Source organism: Eleutherodactylus coqui, chromosome 12, assembly GCF_035609145.1.
Source record: "Eleutherodactylus coqui strain aEleCoq1 chromosome 12, aEleCoq1.hap1, whole genome shotgun sequence".
Classification (NCBI taxonomy): domain Eukaryota; kingdom Metazoa; phylum Chordata; class Amphibia; order Anura; family Eleutherodactylidae; genus Eleutherodactylus; species Eleutherodactylus coqui.
In genome coordinates, this window is record NC_089848.1 from 35,909,179 (window position 1) to 35,932,379 (window position 23,201).

The following is a 23,201-nucleotide window of genomic DNA, read 5'->3' on the forward strand; positions in this document are numbered from 1 at the left end:
TATCACTTCATACCCATGTGAAGTCTATAGATTGCTGATGGTTGGGGTATATACACCAAATGTATCACAGTCCTACCATTCCAATCATTCCAACAACTGGATTCTGGTTTTAAAGATTATTTAATCATTGTTTCTAAAACCACCATTATGAAACTGTAACTTGATGTTTTAAAACCAAGAATTGGTTACTGACAATGTTCATACTGATATGATTCATAGGACGTTCCTTTGTCATGCATTAGGCTATGCAGCTGCAAATTATTGACTTTTGCTAAGCAAAATATCGATGATTGCAGACGATACAAAATTATACAAAATAATAGATACAACAGAGGTATAAGCTGGGGGCTTGGGTAGAAAACTGGCAAATGAAGTTCAATATTGATAAATGTAAGGTTCTGCACATGGGCAGCGGAAACGGATGTCCCCAATATACACTAAATGGGGTACTGCTAGGGAAAAGTGATATGGAAAAAGACCTGGGGGTACTAGTGGATTTTAGATTAAACTGGAGTAACCAATGCCAGTCAGCTGCTGCAAAAGCTAATAAAGTCTTGGGGTGCATTAAAAGAGGCATAGGGGCGAGGGATGAGAACATTATCCTCCCACTATATAAGGCACTTGTCAGGCCTCACATGGAATACTGTGCACAGTTCTGGTCACTGGTGCTCAGGAAGGATGTTACAGTGCTTGAGGGGGTTCAAAGAAGGGCGACTAAATTAATAAACGGAATGAGGGGACTAGAAAAATTAGGGAGGCTATCAAAATTAGGACAATTCATCCTGGAAAAAAGACAGCTAAGGGGCGATCAAATAACTATGTATAAATACATGAGGGGACGATACAAGGATCTCTGCCATGATCTGTTTATACCCAGGACTGTAACAAGATGGCGCTCTAATAACTATGTATAGATATATCAGGGGTCAGTACAGAGATCTCTCCCATCATCTATTATACACAGGACTGTAACAAGGGGGCATCCTCTACGTCTAGAAGAAAGCAGGTTTCATCAGCAACACTGAAGGGGGTTCTTTACTGTAAGAGCAGTGAGACTGTGGAACTCTCTGCCTGAGGATGTGGTGATGGCAAAATCCATAGAGGGATTAGATGTCTTTCTAGAGCGCTACGATATTACAGGATATAGACATTAAATAATCAGCAGGAATTGCTGATCCGGGTAACTTCCGACTGCCGGTCTGGAGTCAGGTAGGAACTTTTTAAACGTTGATCTAGGGATTATTCTGACTGCCATTATGGAATCGGAGAGGAATTTTTTCCCCCCAAAATAGCGTAAATTGGCTTCTGCCTCATTGTTTTTTTTTCTCTTCCTCTGGCTCAACAAGGGGGAGTGGAAAAACGCTGAACTGGATGGACATTGTCTCCCTATAGCCTAACATACTATGTTAATAATTAGGGGAACAATGAAACTCCTTAACTTTTCCTGTGTTGCTATTTCCACCTATGCCACGGTACATTTTAGTAGTCATCAAGACGTGTACATTTCTGATATCATGTTATTAATTAGTTACCTTTAAAAGTAGTTGGTATTTCATTATTCTTTGTACAGGTTTAATGAGTAAATCTGTCAGCTGAAGTCTGTGGCCCAGGCGTTGCTTCAAGTCCTGAAAGGTGTTAAAATGAAAAAAAACAAAAACTGTTGAATCCAATAAAGAAAAAGTCAATGCGGCGCTGCTTATACAAATATCCGCTCGGTTCATCAGGATGGCTTCTTCGCTTCACAGTGCAGCAGATATCAACAAAAACTATGTCAGGAGATAGCACTATGTATATAAACATTCAATAAAACATTTATTATAATACTGAGCTATGAAGCTAGAGATGAGGCCTCCCTCACACAGACGTTGCTGTACACTGTTTAGCGCTGTCTTTTCAGCGCAGCATTACACGCTGTACGAGGCTCCCATTTATTTCAATAGGGCTGTTCACACAAGTGTCAAAACGCAGTGTTTTCAACAGCGATGCATGTTCTATCTTTGGCCATTTTTTAGCCCTGTGTCGCCCATTGAAATGAATGGGTAGCGTTAGCAGTGCGGATAAAAACACGGCATAACGTGGTGCGTTTTAGGCAGCGCTAGCTGCACTACCAAAAAAAAAAGTTGTACTCACCGATGCTGGCGCTGTCCGGGTCCCTGGTGCTGCTTTCTGGGGCTACGGGCACCTGTCAGAGGATCTTTTGCTATTGATGGGGTTTGAAGACTCCACCTCCAGCAAGAAATTGCTCTGATTTGCTAATCCAGTGCCAATCACAGCCAGCACTGGATGCACCAATCACAGTCATTCAATGAATGAATGGCTCGCAGCTCAGCCAATCAGAGCAATCTCTTGCTGGAGGTGTGGTCTTGAAACCTAGTTATGAGCAAGAGATGCTCTGCACGCGCAGACAAGTGCCTGGAAGCCTGCAGGGACAGCGCCTACCAGGTGAGTATTTTATTTTTAATTTTTTTCAGCTTGGCGCTATCAGCTATGCTGAAAACACAGCCAAGACGCTGGCATAATGCATGCCAGTGCTGCTGAAATCGCAGTAAACACAGGATTGAAAAACCACTGCATTTACTGCAAACGCCTGTGTGAGGGAGGCCTAACAGTGCAGGCACAGCTGGTACTTCCTGTTCAGCTATGCAGTTATCTATCTGAAGACCAGTGTCAGACTTGGGCACCACTGTAGGTCCACCCTACAGTTACATGCAAATAATACATATTTTTTTAAACATATATTTTTTATGTATTCACATGCACATTATGGTAGCAGAATTATACATTAGGGTGGCAGAGTCAAGCTTACTACATAGATATGGCACCAGAACCAAGCTTACTATATAGATAGGATACCAGAACCAAGCTTATTATATACTAGATAGATATGGTACTAGAGCTCCGTTAATTCGGATTCTTGCCATTGGGCGATTGTATTAAACCATAATCCAGCTTTTAAATCGAGGGCCCATGCCTATCTTTCGCAGGTTCGCCTCCAGGAACCCCAATAGACCCTATCAAATGCTTTCTCAGCATCTATCGACAGTAGACATACGGGATCCCCGGAGATATGAGGCCTTTAAATTAGCAATATCAATTTTATAGTGTTGTCTCTTGCCTTGCGGCCTGATGTAAATCCACCTAACAGTTGCCTTGTCAATCCCATATTTTGTCATTTTTTCAATAAGTATGGTATGAGATACTTTGTCAAAAGCTTTACTAAAGCCAAGATATACTGTATCCACAGCATTTCCCTGATCAACCCAGTCAGTGATTCTGTCATAGAAGGAAATTAGATTTGTCTGGCATGACTTGTTTGTTACAAAGCCATGTTGGCTCTGGTTAATTACTCAATTTATATCCAAGAACTTGCATACATGCTGTTTAATAATTTGTTCAAAGATCTTTCCCGGTATAAAATCACTTACTTATATCAACGTTACAGTCATGTGTAAAGTTTTATTCGATTCCGACAACCCCTTCTAGGTGCTTGCTTTTTATTTATTTTTTGACAATGTATGTATCACTGGTCAACACTGAAATTGTTGCTGACTTAAAAAGGTCCTAATCTGTAGTATCTGGGTGCTGAACACAAATATGACCATGAAAATTTTTTATTGGCTCTTGTTTTAAAGATATTTCATATAGTTTATTTTCTGTTTGCACTGTGTAAATTTATCCAGTATGTCTGTAACAACATCCTTACAGTTGCGATAACGTAAAGCAGCTACTGAATGCCACTGAGTATAACAAGTACAGCTAGCCCCTCTGTGGTGATTTGAAGCAGATGTGTTTCTTATGTGAGTGGGACAGTCAAGCAAGGGAATTGCCCTACTTGCAGAAGGAATGGACTCGCAGACAAAATGTAGCAGTTGGAGAAAAAAATATCCAGCACCCAGCTCTGGTCGAAACTCACAAAATCCTGCTACCACCCCTTCACATCAAACTAGTGTGAAGGCTGCAGGCCTAAAAGATTGCCTATAAAGACTCCATGATGTCTCTTTTGCTTGTCTGTTATAATATTTAGTTACACATATATATATTTGTATGGTTTTCAACTTTCACCTACACATATGCTAGATTTCACCTTGACTAATCCAGCTGGAGATACTAATTGGATCACCACAAAGTTTCCTGTACTGTGTTCTTATTTTAAGATATTTCTTGCCAGAACTTACTAACGGGCTTTACAGGATGTATCTCAAGACTAACATCTGCAGAGAGAAGGACAAATTGATAAGAAACTGACATGTATCAGAATGCTACATAGATAATACCATCTCTGTGTGTCTCTGCGTTCTCAAGACCGGTCATATCACTATAATTTGGAGCCCGACAGCATATCAGGAAACCATTGAATTTCCCTAACACTAGGTTTAATGAAGAACTCTGTGAAAGCCATGGAGCAGACTTGACCAGCTTTCCGATACCTTCATGAAAAATTTCCTCAACTCTGCAAGGTGAAGATTAGAGAAGAAGTGGGTCTTCAGATTCGAGAGCTCTTCGAAGATGACTGGTTCAACAACTTGCTGCAGGGTGGTGCGAAACAAGCTTGGAATGCTTTTCGCCTAGTGTCTACAAACTTTCTTGGGAATGTTAGGGCAGAAAACTACAAAGAAATGGTACAAGACATGCTGAAGCAGTATCAGAAGCTTGCCTAAAATATGTCTCTAAAGATCCACTTCCTGCATTCCTATCTGGATTTCTTTCCAGACAACTATGGTATGGTTAGTGATGCACATGGTGAACATTTTCATAAAGATATCGCCACACTGGAACAAAGATACCAGGAAAAATGGTCATATACAAGCTGGCTGACTACTGCTGGACACTCCACTACCATGCTGGCTGACTACTGCTGGACATGCCACAGAGATGCTCCCGAACAGCTGCATAAGAGACAGGCAAGTCTGTAACTTGATTTTATACAGGTATTAACTAGAGGCCTATTACTATTGGCATGCATTTCGTGATGTAAACATTCGTTGCAGATTACAAAAACATAAAGCCAATTTTGCATTTTGACTGTCTTATTTGTGTTGAACACATAAAAATTCATAAGAAATGACTAATTTTATTTCAGTAACACGACTTTTGTAATAATTAGTTGACCAGTGATTTCTCAATAAAAGTTTAAATGAGATGCTTAAAACTGTACTTCAGTATATCATAGAAACATTTGACTAAAAGATCTAAAAACAGCAAAGCAGCAAGTTTTATAAAGACTAAAATGTATCCCAGTCTCAAAACCTTTGACCACTTGTATGCTGCATTTATTACCAATTTTCTCCTCTGCAGGTTTCATCTCTAATTCTAAATTTTCCATAAACTGGTGGTTGGAGACTAGCTGCTATGGTGTCTCTCATACACAGGACAGAGAAGATCCCTTGCTGGAGGACAATTCATTGGAACATTCACAATTACAAATAGTGAAGAAATTTAAATACTTGGAAGTTGTGGTGTCTCATAAGCCTTAAAACTATATTTCTGCCAATTTGCTTCCATTGCTACGAACGGTCAAGGATAAAGGTCAAAGTCTGGAATTGTCTCCCATTGTCTACAACTGGCAGGAGAAATCTTATTAAAATGATTTTAATAAAATAGCCCCTTTATGTAATTCAAAACTCTCCAGTTTAGATTCCATCACAATATGTTTTTTAGACACAACCTGATATTTAGAAGTTTATTATGGAATAGGAAATCTGCTAGAATTCAATTGGAGACTAGAGATGAGCGAGGACCAAAATGCTCGGGTGCTCGTTATTCGACCCAAGCTTTTTGTAATGTTCGAGACCTCTGTCCAAGTAACAAACCCCATTGAATCAATCTCTCTCTACCCCCCCCTCCTCTCTCCCCACTCCCTTTCCCCCCATCCCCCAGCCAGACACTACTGTAGATGTGCGCACGCTTCAAATGGATTAACGATCTGGAAGGTTTTTCCAAATGCTTGGATATATTTTTTGGTATCTTAATTGCAACAGTGGAAGAGGAGAAAGAAATGGGGTGGAATTAAATGGCAGATTAGTTTCTAAAATGACAGGTTGTAGCCCAACATATTGCGAGAAAGAGACGAACTGAGAAAAAAGGGGACTATATCCGACAATTATTTTAATAACTAAATTATGAAATATATTTAAGGAGATTTTGCAAATAGATGGATTTACTATACACCCCTTCTGAAGGAGCCTGAAATTGCCAGTTTTTCACCATGGGAGAAGAGAGGGGTAATCTTTTTGGAACAGATACATTCTGGGGGTCTTTTTTTAATAGTTATGAACAATTTGCAGGCCTTTAGGATGTTCCTTATAGTTATGTTTTCCAGTTCCCTCAGTTTCGACATGCGTTCGCTGCTCAAGCCTGGTCAGTATCTGTGCTTTTGGTTCAACAGCCTTTGGTGAATTTACCTGAGTGTTCTGGAGCCACCTTCCCCCTCCGGTATACATAATGGATAGTTTATATTGAGTTCTGGTTGCATTGAGGTATTATAGAAAAGATTATGGGATTTGGAAGAGAGGTGAGAAAGTGGAGAAGACTTAGGCTTTCTTTTTTTTGTATGTGTCTTAGGCCTCCTTCCCACGAACGGATTTACGCCGCGTAAATTCGCGGCAAAAATCCGCTGCGTTGCCCCCTGCTATTAGGTTCTATTGAACCTAATAGCACAATGCTCACGATGCGTAATTCCACCGCGGAATTACGCACTGTGAAATCTCCCGTCCTCACCCGCAGCATGTTCTATTTGCTGCGGGTGTACGCGCTGACGGCTTCCATTGCAGTCAATGGAAGCCGTCCGTTCACACTATCTACCGCTGCAACCAGCGGAAGATAGCGTGAAAAAACGCTTCCCCGCCTACCGCCGCGCGTCATATGACGCGGCCGGCGCGTCACGTGACACGGCCGGCCGCGTCATGTGACGCGGTGGGCGTGTTACATGACGCGATGGCGGTGGGCGGGGAAGCGTCTTCACGCTATCTTCCGCTGGTAAGTATGGGGTCTCTGGGGGGCGCCGTGACGGGCTTCACTGCGGAATATTACGCGGTGGAGCCCGTCACGCTCGTGGGAAGGAGGCCTAAATGTTTTTTTGGGGGGTGGGGAGATTATGATTTGCTTAAATATAGTTATGATTAATCCCATCATTTTAGTAGAATAATGATACGTTTTATGCTTATTATGCGTATGCATGTATAAATAGGTAGAAATTAAGGAATAATTGTATTCACAAATATAACTTCAATTAAAATGATCTCATTTTAAAAAAATCCTGAACTTACCTCAAAGTAAGTGTCAATGTATTCTGAAACAATATGCTCAGAATTTGGTTTGTTTTGGCAGTAAACTATATACATATGTAATCTTCTTTCCTGTAAAAGATTAAAAACTAATTAATAAATTCAAATTTAATACCTGAAACTTTTTCAATGAACTGACAAACCATGGATATAAAGCACAGGAAAAAAGTCATACTACTATTTAAGATTAAAGAGGTTTTGTGAGATAAAAAAGGTTTAAATAGCAGGTAAACTAATGAGTCTAAACTCAGGCCTCGCGGAGCCCCATGTCTGTCTGCTTACATGCTGCACTTAGTCTGTATACAGAATGTTCCACATATAGACAGACTGCAGAATATATAAAGATCAGTCAGGGAACACTCAGAGCTCGTGGCGCATCACTTCCAACTGCGCATGCATTGGTCTCGGAAGTCATGGCACACAGTTGGAATGCAGCTGTGACGATGTAAGGCTGTCTCCATGTCGCCAGCAGAGAGAGGGGTGGTGCTGGGGGAGTTACGCGGGGCTCCATAGTCGGTCTGGCCAGCCCAGCATAAACAGTCCAGGCCAACAACCGAACCGAACCTGTGATTTGTATACAGCGCGGGACAAATAAAACTCTTCATTTTGCAGGTATGTTTGACACAGCCTGATCTACAAAGTAACTGCTGAAATGCTCATCTTGTCAGTGTTTACCCCTTAAGGACCAGACACTTTTTAGGGATTTTACCCATGTGGTGGTTTTACTGCCCTATTGTTTTTACTTTAGCTATCAAAATTGTTTTTGCTGCGTTTTTTTCCCCCGTGACATGTAGGGCGATTTTCTAAAAATCTTTTTCACTGTCTTTTTTCCTGTTTTTTTGTTTTATTGGGTAAAATGATAAAAAAAAGTGATTTTTTTAAACATTTCTAGTTACTTTTTAAAAATAATTTGTATATTTACACTAAAATAAAGTAAGGGAACGGGTTCCTGATTTTGTTTCGGCCGTTTTGATATATAATATGTAAGGTTTTGGATTACAGGGCGCTTAGAGCGATGGTTTTGGTTGGCAGCGGCTTTGAGTTATTTTCTTTCTTATGTATATATTGTTGTATTCTGTAATTTTTATTTACTGATGTATGTAATTATGTTTTTTTACTGTCTATCTATGTCCCCATGACATCTGAGGGACATTTACATGGTTTTTTTTTAATTTGACACTTTCCCACTGTAGCTGGGACATTCATAGGAGCCCCAGTTACAGGGGAAAACATCCCCTGTAGTGTCATTAGTCACTGACAGAGCTGGTTAGGGTCTAGTACGACCCTCCAGCTCTGCTGTAACAGGGAATCCTGGCGGTCATGTGACCCCTGAGCTCCCATAGTGGAAGAAACGCTTTCACTTTTTAGTACATAGCACTCATTAAGCTTTGTGTACTAAACAAAGGAGGAGGCAGAAAGGGTTAAAACCCACTTCTCCCTCCTCCTCTGAGTTATCAGCTGTTACTAACTGCTGATAACCCCATCTGCCTCTGATTGATTTCAGAAGCGGGAGGCTTTAATCCCTGCCATAATTTTACATACGACTGGACTTTAAGCCCGGGACCAGGCGCCGTATACTCACAGTGCCTGATCCTAAAGGGGTTACACTGTATAGGCAGATTTATGTCCGAAAAACTGGTGACAGTTTCCTTTTAAGTTCAGAAAAAACAAGTATTCCCTCTCACAATGACTTTGTATAGTTCACAGAAGATATGAGTGCTACTTATTTTTTACTTTGATGCTTTTCAAAAATGTTTCTCTTTGATTATAAAGTGTTTTTGCATGTGAACCTCCAAATGTAAAAAATGGAAGCAAGATTTGAAACAATAAATTAAATATATGGCAGATACAAAAATATTATGGCTAATTTTACCATTTTTACAAGGTGGTCCTCATATTAACATCACACAAGGACTTGAGTCCAATCTGTTTGAGCCAATCTGGCACATTTCATTTGCCCAATATTTGCATGGACAGAAATTAATCTAGATTGCTGCCATGTAATAATATTACATAGGCGATATCCTAGAAGAACCCCTTTAATTCATGTTATAAATGGCAAAATACAGAGGGCTAGTATCACTGGCTGCTGTGATAAATTTAAATTATTTAAATCATAGGCACCCTATTTCACATTAAGGGCTCACACCCACTGGCGATAGATTTTTCTGCGATGCGAGAGTGAGTGAAAATGTATGAGAATGAAACCAATGATTTTGAATGGTTTCATTCTCATTTGCGACGTTTTCACTTAAGCCTCGCTATCACTCATTGTTTGCAATGAATGTCTGAGCGCTGCCTGTGATTGGCTGAGCCCTGTGACCAATCAATAAGTTCTTAATGTCTAAGTTGGCTCTAAATTTCTTTTTCAGAGGCTCCAAGGTCAGGACAAACATCAGTGAGGATAAAGGGCAACCTTGATGGGCCCCATTACTAATTCCAAAAAGGGGAGGAAATAATCCTATTAACTTTAGACAATGATCTGGGGGTCTGATACAGGAGATGAATCCATGTTTACATGGCCTGGCAAAGGCTAATACGCTTTTAGGACCGAAATTAGGAAGGGCCAAACCACAAGGTCAAAGCCTTCTCTGGGTCTGTAGATAGGAGGAAGAGGGTAATATGTCTAGTTTGGGCATAGTGGACCGCATTCAAAACCTTAGTGGTGTTGTCACAAACTTCTCTGGTAGGAACCAGACCAGCCTGGCCTATGTGAATAAGGTTCGGCAGCAATGAAATGAGGCGTAAGGTCAATACTTTAGCAAATATGTTGAGATCAACAGTCAGCAGTGAGATCGAGCAGTAATTGGAACACAGTGTTGGATCTCTGCTTTCTTTATGATTTACAATGATCTGGGCATAAGACATATCTGGAGAGAGAGGTTCTGTTTGTAATTGAGTGAAGTGCAAGAGCTGATGGGTTGGTAAGAAGGTTGGCATACTTTTTATACATGAAGATATAAACGCATCCGAGCTGGGCATAAGTGGGGTGCATGAACTGCAGAGAGAGACGTTCTCTCCCTAAGATACGCTGGTTCGGCGAACGCGATACTTCCGAAGAAACAGGGGAGACCTGACTCCACTAGATACTGCCAGATGTTAGATCTTAGAAAGAGTCTCGGGTAAAGAATCAATTATATAAGCCTCTATAATGGTCGGCAAACTCTGCCACAATTTTGTTCAGATCATTAGTGATGGAAGCATTTTTCAAGCAGATTAAGGGTACAGAATTACAAGCTCGTTACTCCCTCAAGGACCTGGATAAAGTTATAAAACACTTGCTCCTATATTCAAAGCATTGCTGTCGCCCTCCTATTGGCCTATATCATCATATCATTGACAGGTCTGGGCATGTAATATTGACAGAAACATAGGTCAAAACAGTGTTCTCTGAAAGTGATCTAACAACAAACTTCACAACCTGCTTGTAATTAAACTGGTTTTAAAAGGGGCTGTGCCATGGCAGATAATTATCACCTATCAACTATTACTGAGACTTGGCGTAACGCTTCCACAAACAGTCACTAATGTGATGTAAAAGCTTTATCATAAGGTTTTAGCTTTATTAAGGTTATTAGCACTAGTGTGTAGAGGCTCACTCAAATGGGTGCATTCATTTGCCCTCAGATTAGGACGTGGCACACCGCGGAGTCCTTCCCTTTCCTGAACTCTCATGAAATAATACCGTTGGAGAAATACTTTAAAATGACGTTTATTTAGCCCAAATGGGTGAAGCATTTAAACGGCATACCCAGTAAACCTTTTTTGTAGCAGTTTTATCTTGAAAGGGTCATCGGTTAAATTCTTACATAATTCTCTCATGAGAATAAACCGAGATAATTAAAATACCAATAAGGGAAGGTATTTTTTCATGAACTGTTGACAAACACTTTTGAGTTCATATACAAAGTTTCAGACTTGAAATAGTTAATTGTGGAGTAAGTGTAATCACCGCTTCAGGTAACTTCAAAATGGCAAGCTGCAGATGCGGCAGCAGTTAACTTTAGTGTGCTGTAGATGGTGGTTGGTATGGAGAGCCATGTGCACCCAGGGAGCCTCGGGTGACCACCCAAACCAACTACATGTGGAGGTGCCATTGTTATTGTATATACAGTTGTGGATGATGGAGATGGTCACAATGTTATATGTGTATTTTCTGTTGTTCAGCCGTGTAATTCTAAGATGGCGGAGTGTAAGAAAGCTGTATATTTCATGAAGTTGGTTTGTGTTTGAACCTACTTGAAGCATTCCCCATATACAATGAGAGAGATGTATTGTTTATTTAAGCAGATCAGACTGGTCTTGTATCAGCAGAAGATACCAACACAGAGGAGCATCAAAGAGGAAAGTCACAGAAAGGCTGGAATTACCATAATTGTATTAGCATATCCAGCCACAGAGGCATCAACAGAAACTTGTTCCATGCAGTTTGCGGGAAAAACCAGTTCGAACCAGGTGCTGGTTCTACCATGTGGCAAAGTCTCTGGGATATACCGAGCATGTCTGAAGATATCCTTCTCCCCTCCTCTGGGTAAAGTGTTACATTGTAACCACTCCAATGTTGTAATGTCACTGAATGTCACACCTTCTTTTGTTTGAATACTATATAAATTCTTTCCCACCAAAAATAAAGCAGATTCTCCTGTGGCATACAAATTGTAAAGCGTGTCTTTTATTGGAAGACTCTGTATATTGATCATATCTAATATAGCACCTACAGTATATTGAATAGCACAAATTGCGCTAACACAGTATACACGCATTTACAATAAAATGCAACAATCATACAAATGAACAATGTTTTATAGTGTCTGTGGGGCGAGGGATTATCCAAACAAGTGCAAAAGAGCGCAATTGTTTAGAGCAACATTTAAGACTTACGCCACTCGATTCAAGATGCCACGGTAATTGTGGTATAACACTCCTAATGATTTTTAATCGGGCCTTGCAGAAATGTGTTAAAGCGTGGCTCTTCCCAGCGCCGCAATTTTCGAGCACTTTCTGCTCTATTTTTTTCAGTGTTTAGCGCACCTTATCACAATAATTGGGTGCGCTAAAACACGCTGCTGGTTGCAGGCAGCTGTGGCAGAAAACGAAAACAAAACCACGGCAAAGCTCCGCGATCAAAATCATGGCGGTGTGTGAGAGAGCAGCCCGATGCTCTCGTTTTAGACAGGTGGACTGCTCCACTTTTGCCTTGTAGCTTTGTGTAGTAGTTTTGATACAAATATAGTGAAATAGCTGTAATGACTTTATATACTCACATGCTTCACAATTAAAGGTGCTAGCCTTTCCGGCTCTCCCAAACATTTCTCTAGTTCTCCCATAAAGAACCTGCAGGCAACAACATGTATGATTGTTATGAAATATACCACTTATAACACAGTACCTACCTAACATGCAAGGAAAGTATTTTCAAAAGTAATCAATTAGGGGTTTTAATTAATTCTCTATTCATATTTAAAACAAATAAAACAGCAATTATAATGAACAGAAAATAACTTGTGTACAACTAAAGCAATTAGCTGCTGACTATTCCTGCCTCAGGTAGTGACTGCATGTCTATACATTATTCCTTTAAATAGACATTTGAGAAAGGGGGGCTCAATTGTAAGAAAAAAACAGGTGTAACACTTATGCATCAAAAACAGCCATTTCCTTAGACTTCTTGAACAGAAATGAGATGAGCATCCAAAGTGGTGATAAGCCATGATTGTGGAGCTCTATGTTCAGGTGGGGAAAGGATCGGTCTTGAAGACGCACTAGGAGGAGCATTGGAGGTGACATGATGCAGTGCGTCATAAGTCCGGTAGCAATTTCTTTCATGAGAAATGGAGGTGTTATTGCAGTCGATGCGGGTCTATTGTCAGAGGCTAGTCTAGAGGAGGTGGTGGAGAGACTTCAGGACTAACAGGAGGAGCTACGGTCACAGATTCGTACATTGAGACAGCTGTGATGAACTGGGGTAGACACACAAGAGTCCAGTGCAGAGGGCTCAAGGCTGCGGGGTAGACCTTCTGAGATCAGGACCGTTAGCTGGTAGATATAAAAAGTAAGGGGCGGCTTAGGATGAGCAGAGAGGACAGTGCCAACAACAAGACAGGCGAGTTATTAGCAAGATTGGCACAGCACTATCTAACGGAAGCTTTGTGTTAGTGGCTGCAACCATGGGAAGAAATAGTAAAACAGCAGGCAGTGATTCTGTTAAGCGAGAGAAGGAGGGAGGTGAGGTCCACAGTGTAGAACAGAAGATTGTCAGAAAGTCCGAGGCAGTGAGCAGCCTGTCAGCCTCACTGGAGAGAGATGAGGTGGAACTGCAAGATGAAGAAGAGCTGTGTGTAACTGAAGCTATGGCCAGGGCTTAGGTGCATGGGCCTATGGTGGGATTATCTAGCTATTTCAATTAGAATACCGTTCTTTTGAAAGGTAAGTTGAAATGAAATCTATCATGCTCACTATTTGCAAGGTGCCCCCCAACCTGCACCCCTGTTATTCTGTCAGATCCAATGACTCTCCCTGGTCCACTCTAGAACTTACCTCCTCGTAGAAGCTGATCATGGCAGGAGCGACTCCTCAAACCGATACTGATATGGAGTTATACAGCTATTTCCCTCGAGGTCCCCCAGATATTGTACCCACAATAGCAGTAAAAGACTTACTGGCCTGTAGTTTTCAGATTCACTTTTTCAACCCTTTTTGAATATTAGCACCACATTGGTGATGCACCAATCCAGTGGAACAGACCCGCTCACTATAGAGTCCACAAATATAAGAAACAAGGGTCTGTCTATCACATTAGTTCATTGCCCTAAAACTCAGGGGTGTATGTCATTGGGGCGCAGTGATTTGTCTATTTTAATCTTTTTAAGGCAGGTTTGTACTTCCTCCTGGGTTGGACTAGTGGCATTTAGTGTTTATTTTATTATTCTGCATCTCATCTGACATTTCCTTTTCCTCTGTGAATACACTGGAGAAAAAACTATTTAATAGATTTGCTTTCTCCACATCACAATCTTCATTTTTTTCTACAATGTTTATAAGGGGCTACACTTTCAGTATGAATCTTTTTACTATTTATATAATTAAAAAAGGTTTAGGGTTAATGTTACATTTAAAACCCTGATGTGCTACATTTCTCAGGGGCTGTCAATCATTTTGCTTATTCACATCAAGATAATAGGAACCATTTTCAAATTATGGTTCGAGCAAGGGGCAGGGACTGGAACCACCTAGTCACTATGCAAGAAATGTCTGGATACTTTTACCAGACATCAGGTACCCAAAAGGCTTAAATTACAAAACAGATTTATTATACTTGTATTGAGCATGCATTATGTGTACTGTCCATATGTTTAGTGTATATATATTTGATAATATTATGTTAAACAAATGCTGATTGGTACATATGTTTTATGCAAGGTTAATCTGCCATTTTATACAGCATATAAAGTGTTAATCCACTGTTTTATACATGTGACCAATATTAGTGTGGTTATCAATATGTTATGGCTAAGTACTCATTTGTAGTATGAAACGCATAGCCAATCCCAAATTGTTGTTGTTTTTTATATGTATCAACACATCAGTAATTATAACCATTTTTTTAAGACGAGTGTGGAGTTTCCTTTTACACTCAGGGCCCTCTCACACGGGCCCTCAGCAAAACACACGATTTTGATTGCGGAACTTTGCAGCGACCTTACTTTCGTTCTTGGCCGCAGGTTCCTGCGTCAGACAGCGGGTTTTAGCGCACCCCATCATTGTGATGGGTGGTGAGGTGCGCTAAACACTGAAAAATAAAGTATACATGTGTTCGATCGCAGCTTCATTCAGCGCTGCAATCGAACACATGTCTGTGAGGTCCAATTGAAATGAATGGGACCGTTATACCGCGATTAATGGCAGTAAAAATGGATGTGTGAGATGGCCTTACTATCTGCATAGACATTTATGGGCCTCCGTTGTAACCTTAGTGTACAGAATTATGCTTGAATTTTATCAGTAAATTTAGAATGAGTGATTGGTGCAGGAAGTAACGGCCCATTCAGACACAACGATTATCGCTCAAAAGCCATCTTTTGAGCGATAATCACTGCATATAAATGCGCGCCCATTGTGCACTTTTCGTTTATCGCTGACTTCAAGCCAGCTTGAAAATCATCATGTGATCTTATCAGACTGCACAATGAGTTCTTCGTGAGATAGCGCTGATAGTATTCTCTCAGCTACTATCCCGCTCGAGAACAGTGGAGCTGAATGCAGATAACAGACCTCCAGCTGTTATCTCCATTCAGAAAAATGCTTCATAGCTACTTCGTATTTTATGCAAAATAATCGCTCAAAACTGCTGTTCAAGCTATCTTTTGAATGAATTTTGAGCGATCATCTTTCCTTGTAAATGTGGGAGGGAGGAAGAGAGGAGTCTGAGAGGAGAAAGAGGAATTTTTCTCTGATAAGATATGTTACAAAGCTTCTTATCTCCGTTTGTACTATAGATTTATGGAAAGATGTTTATACAGTAATTTGAAGTAAACTTTAAAGGGGTTGTCCAAGAATAGCAAGAACGGCTGCGATGAGTGCAGCCAGTGGAAACCCAGTGTAGAATGGGAGAATTAATGTGCAGCTCAGAAGTGGCTGGGGAGCCTAATGCCACACTGCTTTAAAGAGAGTATTATTAGGCTCTGCCCCTTCCTGTCTGCATATTAATTCTTCCAGGATGGGTTTTCATGGGTTGCACTGACCGCAGCCGTTTTATAGCAGCCTCGGACAAATCCTGTAATGTGCTTTAAACCATTCAACAATGTATTTTATTTTCAATGTTGCGAGGCATGAAAGCCAAATGTCTCTTACTTAAAAAATCTGTGGCAGCTGTTCTGTTTACCCCAGAATTTTACTTTGGAAACTGGAATTTAATTGTTATAATGCAATGCAAATAGTTACAATAAATGAGCATAAAACATATATACATACTCTCTGTGCCAGTCATAAATTTGATGAATATTTCCAAAAATAATTTTATCCTTTCCTTTCATGTCATCCGGAACGCCATCCTCCTTCATGAGAGCCATATATCCCTATAGAAGATTGCAAAAAAACGTCAGGTTTTAGCCTTTTAATACCAGCAATGACATAAACGTGAGCGTAAATATGCTTTTGGATGAAACGACTATTATTCATTCAGTCTAAATGCAAACCAACGACCATCGACGAACGAAAGAATCGCTTACTTTTTGTTTGTCGTTCATTTTATGCTGCCATACAAATCATCTTTGGCTCGTTCACTTATTGTTTCGTTTAAAGAATCGTTCAATCGTTGTCATTCACTCATATATATCGACTGTGGAAGACTGAACGATTTGTTTGCATACCGAATGAGCTAGCGACGACTTTACTCATTCATTCAAATAACAATGTCAGGACTCGAACCTGGGACCTCCTGTGCTATGGATGGAAGATCTACTCACTGAGCCATCCAACCCTTTGGACAAATTTCCCTGCAAACCCTAGCCTTGTTTCTATGTTCCTGTTGACCTAGTTTCTGCCTCCTGGTTCTGACCCCGCCTCTGTCTTGACTGGGCTTCCTATAATAGCCGCGCACTGCCACTCCCTCGGTGCGAGATTATTCTGCTCCACAGCATTTGAGCCAGCTCCCGTTCTGCCTACTATTGCTACAAAATTACCCATTGCTGACTCCTGGCTTTCTCTTCTGACTATGCTACCCATCTCATCCCTTATACTGCATACCGTGATTAACCCATTGCTGACTCATGGCTTTCTCTCCTGACTACACTACTCACCCCATCCTCACTGCATACCATGATTACCTGTTGCTGACTTTCCATCTGACGACGATAGCCGTCTCATCCCTTATACTGCATACCGTGATTATCTGTTACTGACTCCTGGCTTTCTCTCCTGACTATGCTATCCACTTCATCCCTTATACTGCATACCGTGATTACCCGTTGCTGACTCCTGGCTTGTCATCTGACTACTCTCCAGTCCTGCGGCTGCTACACAAGAGGCTCCACAATAGTGCCTGAACAACTGCAGATAAATTGACTCGTCTAGAAGGACCCTAAGGCGGTTTGCTGTATGCATCACAGGCTCACTGCAGCCTGTACATATTATCTCAGCAGGGAGAACTGCAACTGCTGGGGGCGAGCAAGGAAAGGTGAGTAGGAGCCCTTTATCATGTTCTGCACACTGGGGGCCATTGTTATAGGCAAGCTGTATCTTGGACAACCCCTTTAAGGATCCAGTGGAATTTAGGCAATAAAAAGCATCCATCAGCACATTCATAGGCCATTAAAGGGCTTATTTTTTGCGAGATCAGTTGTATTTATTATGCCACCATTTATCCATTTTAACCTACAAAACAGTATTGAATAAACTGTCGGGAAGGAATGTTTTATGAATCTGTTTAGCTGCTACTCACCTGTGTAGTCTGTGATATTAATGAGCTACAGCTGCTCTTGCTACTGATCAATAGCTGCCTGTATATAAGAAGACGCTGTCAATCATATACTCAATTATCCAAGCAAGAGCGGAGCAACTGGAACTCAAGAATATTGTGGACTACACATCATAGAGCAAACTACATGCTGTTCATCCCTGCAGCACAAAAACCATGGACTTTATGAAAAGTATGTCAGCTAACACAGTAAATGATCTGGCATTGCAATCAGGGACTCTGCCTGTAGTTTATGGCACCCTCAGATATAAATATGGTGACAGAGTCCTCTCAACCTTTCCAAGGGCTAAGATTTTTTGATTTTTTAATTTTTGCTTTTCTTTCCCCCTTCTGGGAGCCATATGTTTTTTTTTATTTTCCCATCAATATAAATGTATGAGGGCTTACTTATGGAATTATTTAATGGTAGAATTTAATATACCATATAATGTACTGAAAGGCTTTTAAAACATTTGAAGTGGAGTGAAATGGAAATAGAAAGGCAACCATGGGATTGTTTTTGTGGTTTTCCTTTTAGTGAGCTGACAATGCAGTAAAAGTGACATCTTCACTAGATTCTGCAAGACAGTAAAGTTACGGGGATACTAAATCTGGAGTGTTTCTTCTATCTTTAACAACCTTTATAAAGGAAAACACTTTTTGTTTAATTGCTTTCCATCTCCATAGACTTCTACGGCACATAAAATGCACCAATAACGACATGATATCTTTATTCTATGGGTCTGTACGATTACTACGATACCAAACTTGTATAGTTTTTTTTTGCTGTTCTACTTATATATTTTTTTAAAGATATTTAATTTGTTTAAATAATTTTTTGTCTCCATTTTCTGCGCACAATAACTTTTATATTTGTCCGTCGACATAGTTATGTGAGGGTTCATTTTGTGTGGTACGTCCTGTTGTTTTCGTTAGCAGCATTCTAGAATACATAGGACTTTTTGATCGCTTTCTATTAGATTTTTTCTTGGCAACAGGGTGACCAAAAAAGCGCATTTCTGGCGTTTTTTCCCCCCGGACGTTCACTTTGCGCGGTAAATAATGCGTTACTTTGATAGATCGGACTTTTACGGACACAGCAATACCAAATATGTATTTTTGTTTTATTATTTAGATTTTTTTATTTTAAATATGGCAAGGCTTTTTTTTTGAACTTTTATTACTTTTTTTGTTTACATAATTAATAAAACTTTTTATTTTTACTTTTTCTTTTAGTCCTCTTAAGGGACCACAACTAGCGATGCTTAGATCGCTTATGCAGTTTGATGTAATGCCATACCATTACTTCATACTGCAATCTGACAGGCAGCCTATCAAGCCACCTCTTGGGGATGGCTTGATAGGCATTCTGCCATGATAGCCCTGAGGCCTTTCAGAAGGCCCCCAGCTGCCATGACACCGGCATGGCTTCCCCGATCTCACCTCGGGGGAAGGGGGGCCATATGGATTTAAAAGAGTTAACAGTCCCGATCAGCCGCGCTTCCGAACTGTTGCCCGTAGGTGTTAACTGTAATAAACAGCTGACACCTGCGATGTATGGAGGGGGATAGCACCGCTATTTTCCTGCAATGGCAGGACGTAAAAATACAATAGTATGGTCACTAAGGGGTTAAAAAATAAGTTCCATGCAGCACTGCACTACTTGTCATATACTGTACATTTATACTAGTATACTCCACTCTGCAAAACATCCTCTGAATATAAAAACAACTTTACAATATTAAATTTAACATTTGTTACCTCAACAACATAACTGAGGTCCTTCACATAATCCCGTTCTGTATCGACTAATTCCTGTAATACATAACTGAGAAACAAAGGTATGCATGTTACCAATATCCAGAAACTCACAGACGTATACATAACACCGACTGCTAAAACTGTGGTTTACTTCTAACGATGTCTGACAGTACATATAGTCTTATGGCCGACAGTCAGGTAAACAGCTGCATGAGCGCTGACATCACCGCTGACGTCATCGGCGCTCACGCAGTGCAGCTACACTGACAGACTTCCCTGCTGGACCGCAGGCCTCTCGCTCAGTGCTTCACCTTCTATGTACTGAACGGGGAGCGTTTACACGGTACAGAAGCCCGCGAAAAAGCGATGGTTTTTCTGCTGACTGAAAGTCACCGATAAGAACTTGTGAACGAATAGGGAGCGATTTCTTTTGCATTTACACTGAACAATTATCACACCAATTTGTTAGTTTGAACCAATCTGAGCGATAATCGTCCCGTGTAAATGGCCCAATAGGCATAAAACTACTATCAACTGAATAACAGTGAGGTGAAGACTTGAAACCATGCCAGTCGCCATCATCTGCACCGTCCCCTTTACACAGGCCAATGATGGCACATGAACATTCACCCAAATGTTCACTTGGCTGATCAGCTCGTCTGATTATACTGTTGATCAGTCAGTGATTGAGCCAATCCTCAGCCATCGCCAGCATAAAAATGGTTGTTCGGGGAGCACATCCCTCCATGTAAACAGGGGCTGTGCTGCCAAGGCATGCCCTTTACGTGAGGATGACAGATCATTCCGTTGGTCTTCTGCTATTACGCTGACCAGTGCTCATTCAGAATGGCAGAGGAGCGGGCTGTGTAAGAGGGCACTACCATGACTACACCTTATATTGTAGTAAAGAGCAAGATTTGAGCTGTTGATATGGACAGAGGAAGAAATGTATTAGTAACAGAGGGTGCAGATTTGTGGCATATCTGGGGGTCTTTGTGTAGCAGTATTTTGGTGGGCACTGTGTACTATTATCAGTTTTCTCTGTCTGCTGTGTTTTTGTGGGATTAACGCTTTGGGGGCATCATATATAAGTGAACATATTTGTGAGCATTGCAAGGCGCCATATTATTTCTGCAGCACAGTATATACTGCAAGGGTCTGTACTGTATTCAGAGCTGCAGCAGGGTGGCACTATTAAATAAGCTAGCAAGATGGGAAGTTTTTGTGGGCTACAGACCATAGTATCATAGCATTGTAGAATTGGAAGGGACCTCCAGGGTCATCGGGTCTAACCCCCTGCTCAATGCAGGATCACTAAATCATCCCAGACAGATGTCTGTCCGGCCTCTGAAGACTTCCACTGAGGGAGTACTCCCCACCTCCCGTGGCAACCTGTTCCACTCATTGATCCCCCTCAATGTCTAATATCTAATCTGTATCTCCTCCCTTTCAGTTTCATCCCATTGCTTCTAGTCTTTCCTTGTGAAGATGAGAATAGGGCTGATCCCTCTGCACTGTGACAGCCCTTCAGATATTTGTAGATCGCTATTAAGCCTTCTCTCAGCCTTCTCTTCTGCAAGCTAAACATTCCCAGATCCTTTAACCGTTCCTCAAAGGACATGATTTGCAGACTGCTCACCATCTTGGTAACTTGTCTCTGAACTTGCTCCACTTTGTGTATGCCTTCTTTTAAAGCGGGGTGCCCAGAACTGGACACAGTATTCCAGATGAGGTCAGGGTATCTATATAGATAATGCTTAATATTTATACTATTGCAAATCTACACATAAGGGTGAATGCCCTCGGATGGATTTCTACCGCATTTCCCGCAGTGGAAATCTGCGCATAAATTCCGCAGTTCTAGGGAACCTAATAGCTTTCTGCCTGCCAATGCTCACTACTGGAATTCTGCTGCGGATTTCCGCAGCGGGAAATAAATCATGGCATGTTCTATTTACCGCGAATTTACGCTGCGGGAGGTCTCCATTATTATAGCATATTAATGAATTCAGTGGAATAGAGCGATCACTCGCAGGCACTATTGGATTTTTAATCGCGGTACTCCGGCTGCGTAAATCTGCGGACGTCTCCCGCAACACTAGTGGCCATGAGTCTTAAGGAGTAAATCACTGATGATAACCAAACAAGTTCAAATTAAATGGAGTTTATAACTGTTATTTTCCTTACTGTCGTCTCTTTAAGGAGCTGGACTTCTTTTCTTCCATTTCCTCAATTGGGGATGCTGAAGACAACAGAGATGTATCTGAAGGATTAAAAGAGGGACTACTGCTGTCACCTTGGTCTACTTGAAGAAAACTTGGTCGGTCTTCCAAAGCCTGTAAAAGCCCAATATGAAGTGACAAATATTCAAACACTTCCAGTATAGAATATGTAAAATAATTCTATTCCTGCTCTGTTCCAATTCTATATGATCTCCACTTGCAGATCACATAGTATGGCCTCTCTCTGTGCCCATTACATCATTAGAGGGGCTGACTACACCAGTCCCTATATCTGTTGTAGTTAATGTAAGGACAGAGCAGGGGTCTGGCTTAGTTATTAAGTTGAGCTGAACAGCGAAACCCTGTGATGATGTGACCGTACCACATAACCCAATTTTGAAACCAGGCCAGAAGTGCATTTTCTGACATTGTGGTTCCATGTCTGTATTAAGGCTCTCTGGAAAACCCCTTTACTCTTACTAGCAGCAATATTTGGCTGCAGGCAAAGCCCTACTCACAAAAGACATTTCATGACAGCATCTTAGGGGCAAACGAAACTCCTCTTTATTTCTCCAGTATGCAATGCTTGGACCTGATGATGCTGTTTGAGTATGTTTCCTCTGCGGACTCCCGAGCGGCTCCTGACAATGTTCTGACGGCAGAGGTCTCAGCGGTGATTTAGTAGGGGCCACAACAGTGGATCTTTACACACCACATCTCGGGTAAATGGCACTTTGGGTCAATTTTTGTGCTACGTCTGAAGTAACTTTTTAAGCCCTTCTTGCCCCATGGCGCATTAGTACGTCATGGATTGTGGATCGTTCCCATGAACTACTGACAACATTAAGAGCATCATGGGACGGACCCCGCTCTGCTCACATAAAAAGATTTTATTTATTTATGTGTAATCTAAGTCCTTACCATTTTGCTTTTAACGAGTTCTTCTATAGCGCTAACGAGTTCAGCAGCACTTGGAGTTTCTGAACTAGTTGGGCGAGCCAACAATCTAGATGTCTGGGAAAAAAGAAAGGCAAAACATAAGTCCAACCCTTTTCTAGGTAGAGCATGAAGAAACAAGATTAGCAGTGAAAACTCCACAAATCTTCAGCAGATACACATTTCAATATTATATCATATCCATCAAAATTTGGGGCCAGACGGTATAATAAATCATAATACACAAACATACTGTGAGAAGTTTGAACTCGATTACATTGTTATTTTTTGTTACCCTTTTCTGAAACACTCATTTCTGCAATGATATTATGACTGAGGATCCAATTTAGGTTCTGTTTACACTTCACACTTCCAATGGAAAGATATGAGCAAAGCCTAAAGGTCCCTGTACACGGGACAAGTGGTGGGCGAAAAAAACAGCAGTTGCTCCATGGACCCTCATGGAACCTGTTGCTGCTGTGCTTTACACAGGAGCGATCGTAATTCAATGAATGGGGGCGCACGGGCCGGGGATCATTCCAGTGA

At 41.0% G+C, this 23,201-nt stretch overlaps 1 protein-coding gene across 3 annotated transcripts in view; it reads right to left on the reverse strand.

The window, feature by feature from the left end:
- The window catches only part of TRIO (trio Rho guanine nucleotide exchange factor), a 259,897-nt gene that overhangs the window by 15,959 nt on the left and 220,737 nt on the right, over positions 1-23,201 (reverse strand). For all 3 annotated transcript variants that reach the window (XM_066585716.1, XM_066585718.1, XM_066585717.1), the window contains exons 38-44: positions 22,641-22,733; positions 21,685-21,833; positions 19,498-19,564; positions 16,254-16,357; positions 12,548-12,617; positions 7,266-7,355; positions 1,533-1,625 (exon numbers count right to left, since the gene is read on the reverse strand). In XM_066585716.1, the coding sequence (XP_066441813.1) occupies positions 1,533-1,625; positions 7,266-7,355; positions 12,548-12,617; positions 16,254-16,357; positions 19,498-19,564; positions 21,685-21,833; positions 22,641-22,733 (666 nt within the window). The remainder of the gene's footprint in view (positions 1-1,532; positions 1,626-7,265; positions 7,356-12,547; positions 12,618-16,253; positions 16,358-19,497; positions 19,565-21,684; positions 21,834-22,640; positions 22,734-23,201) is intronic.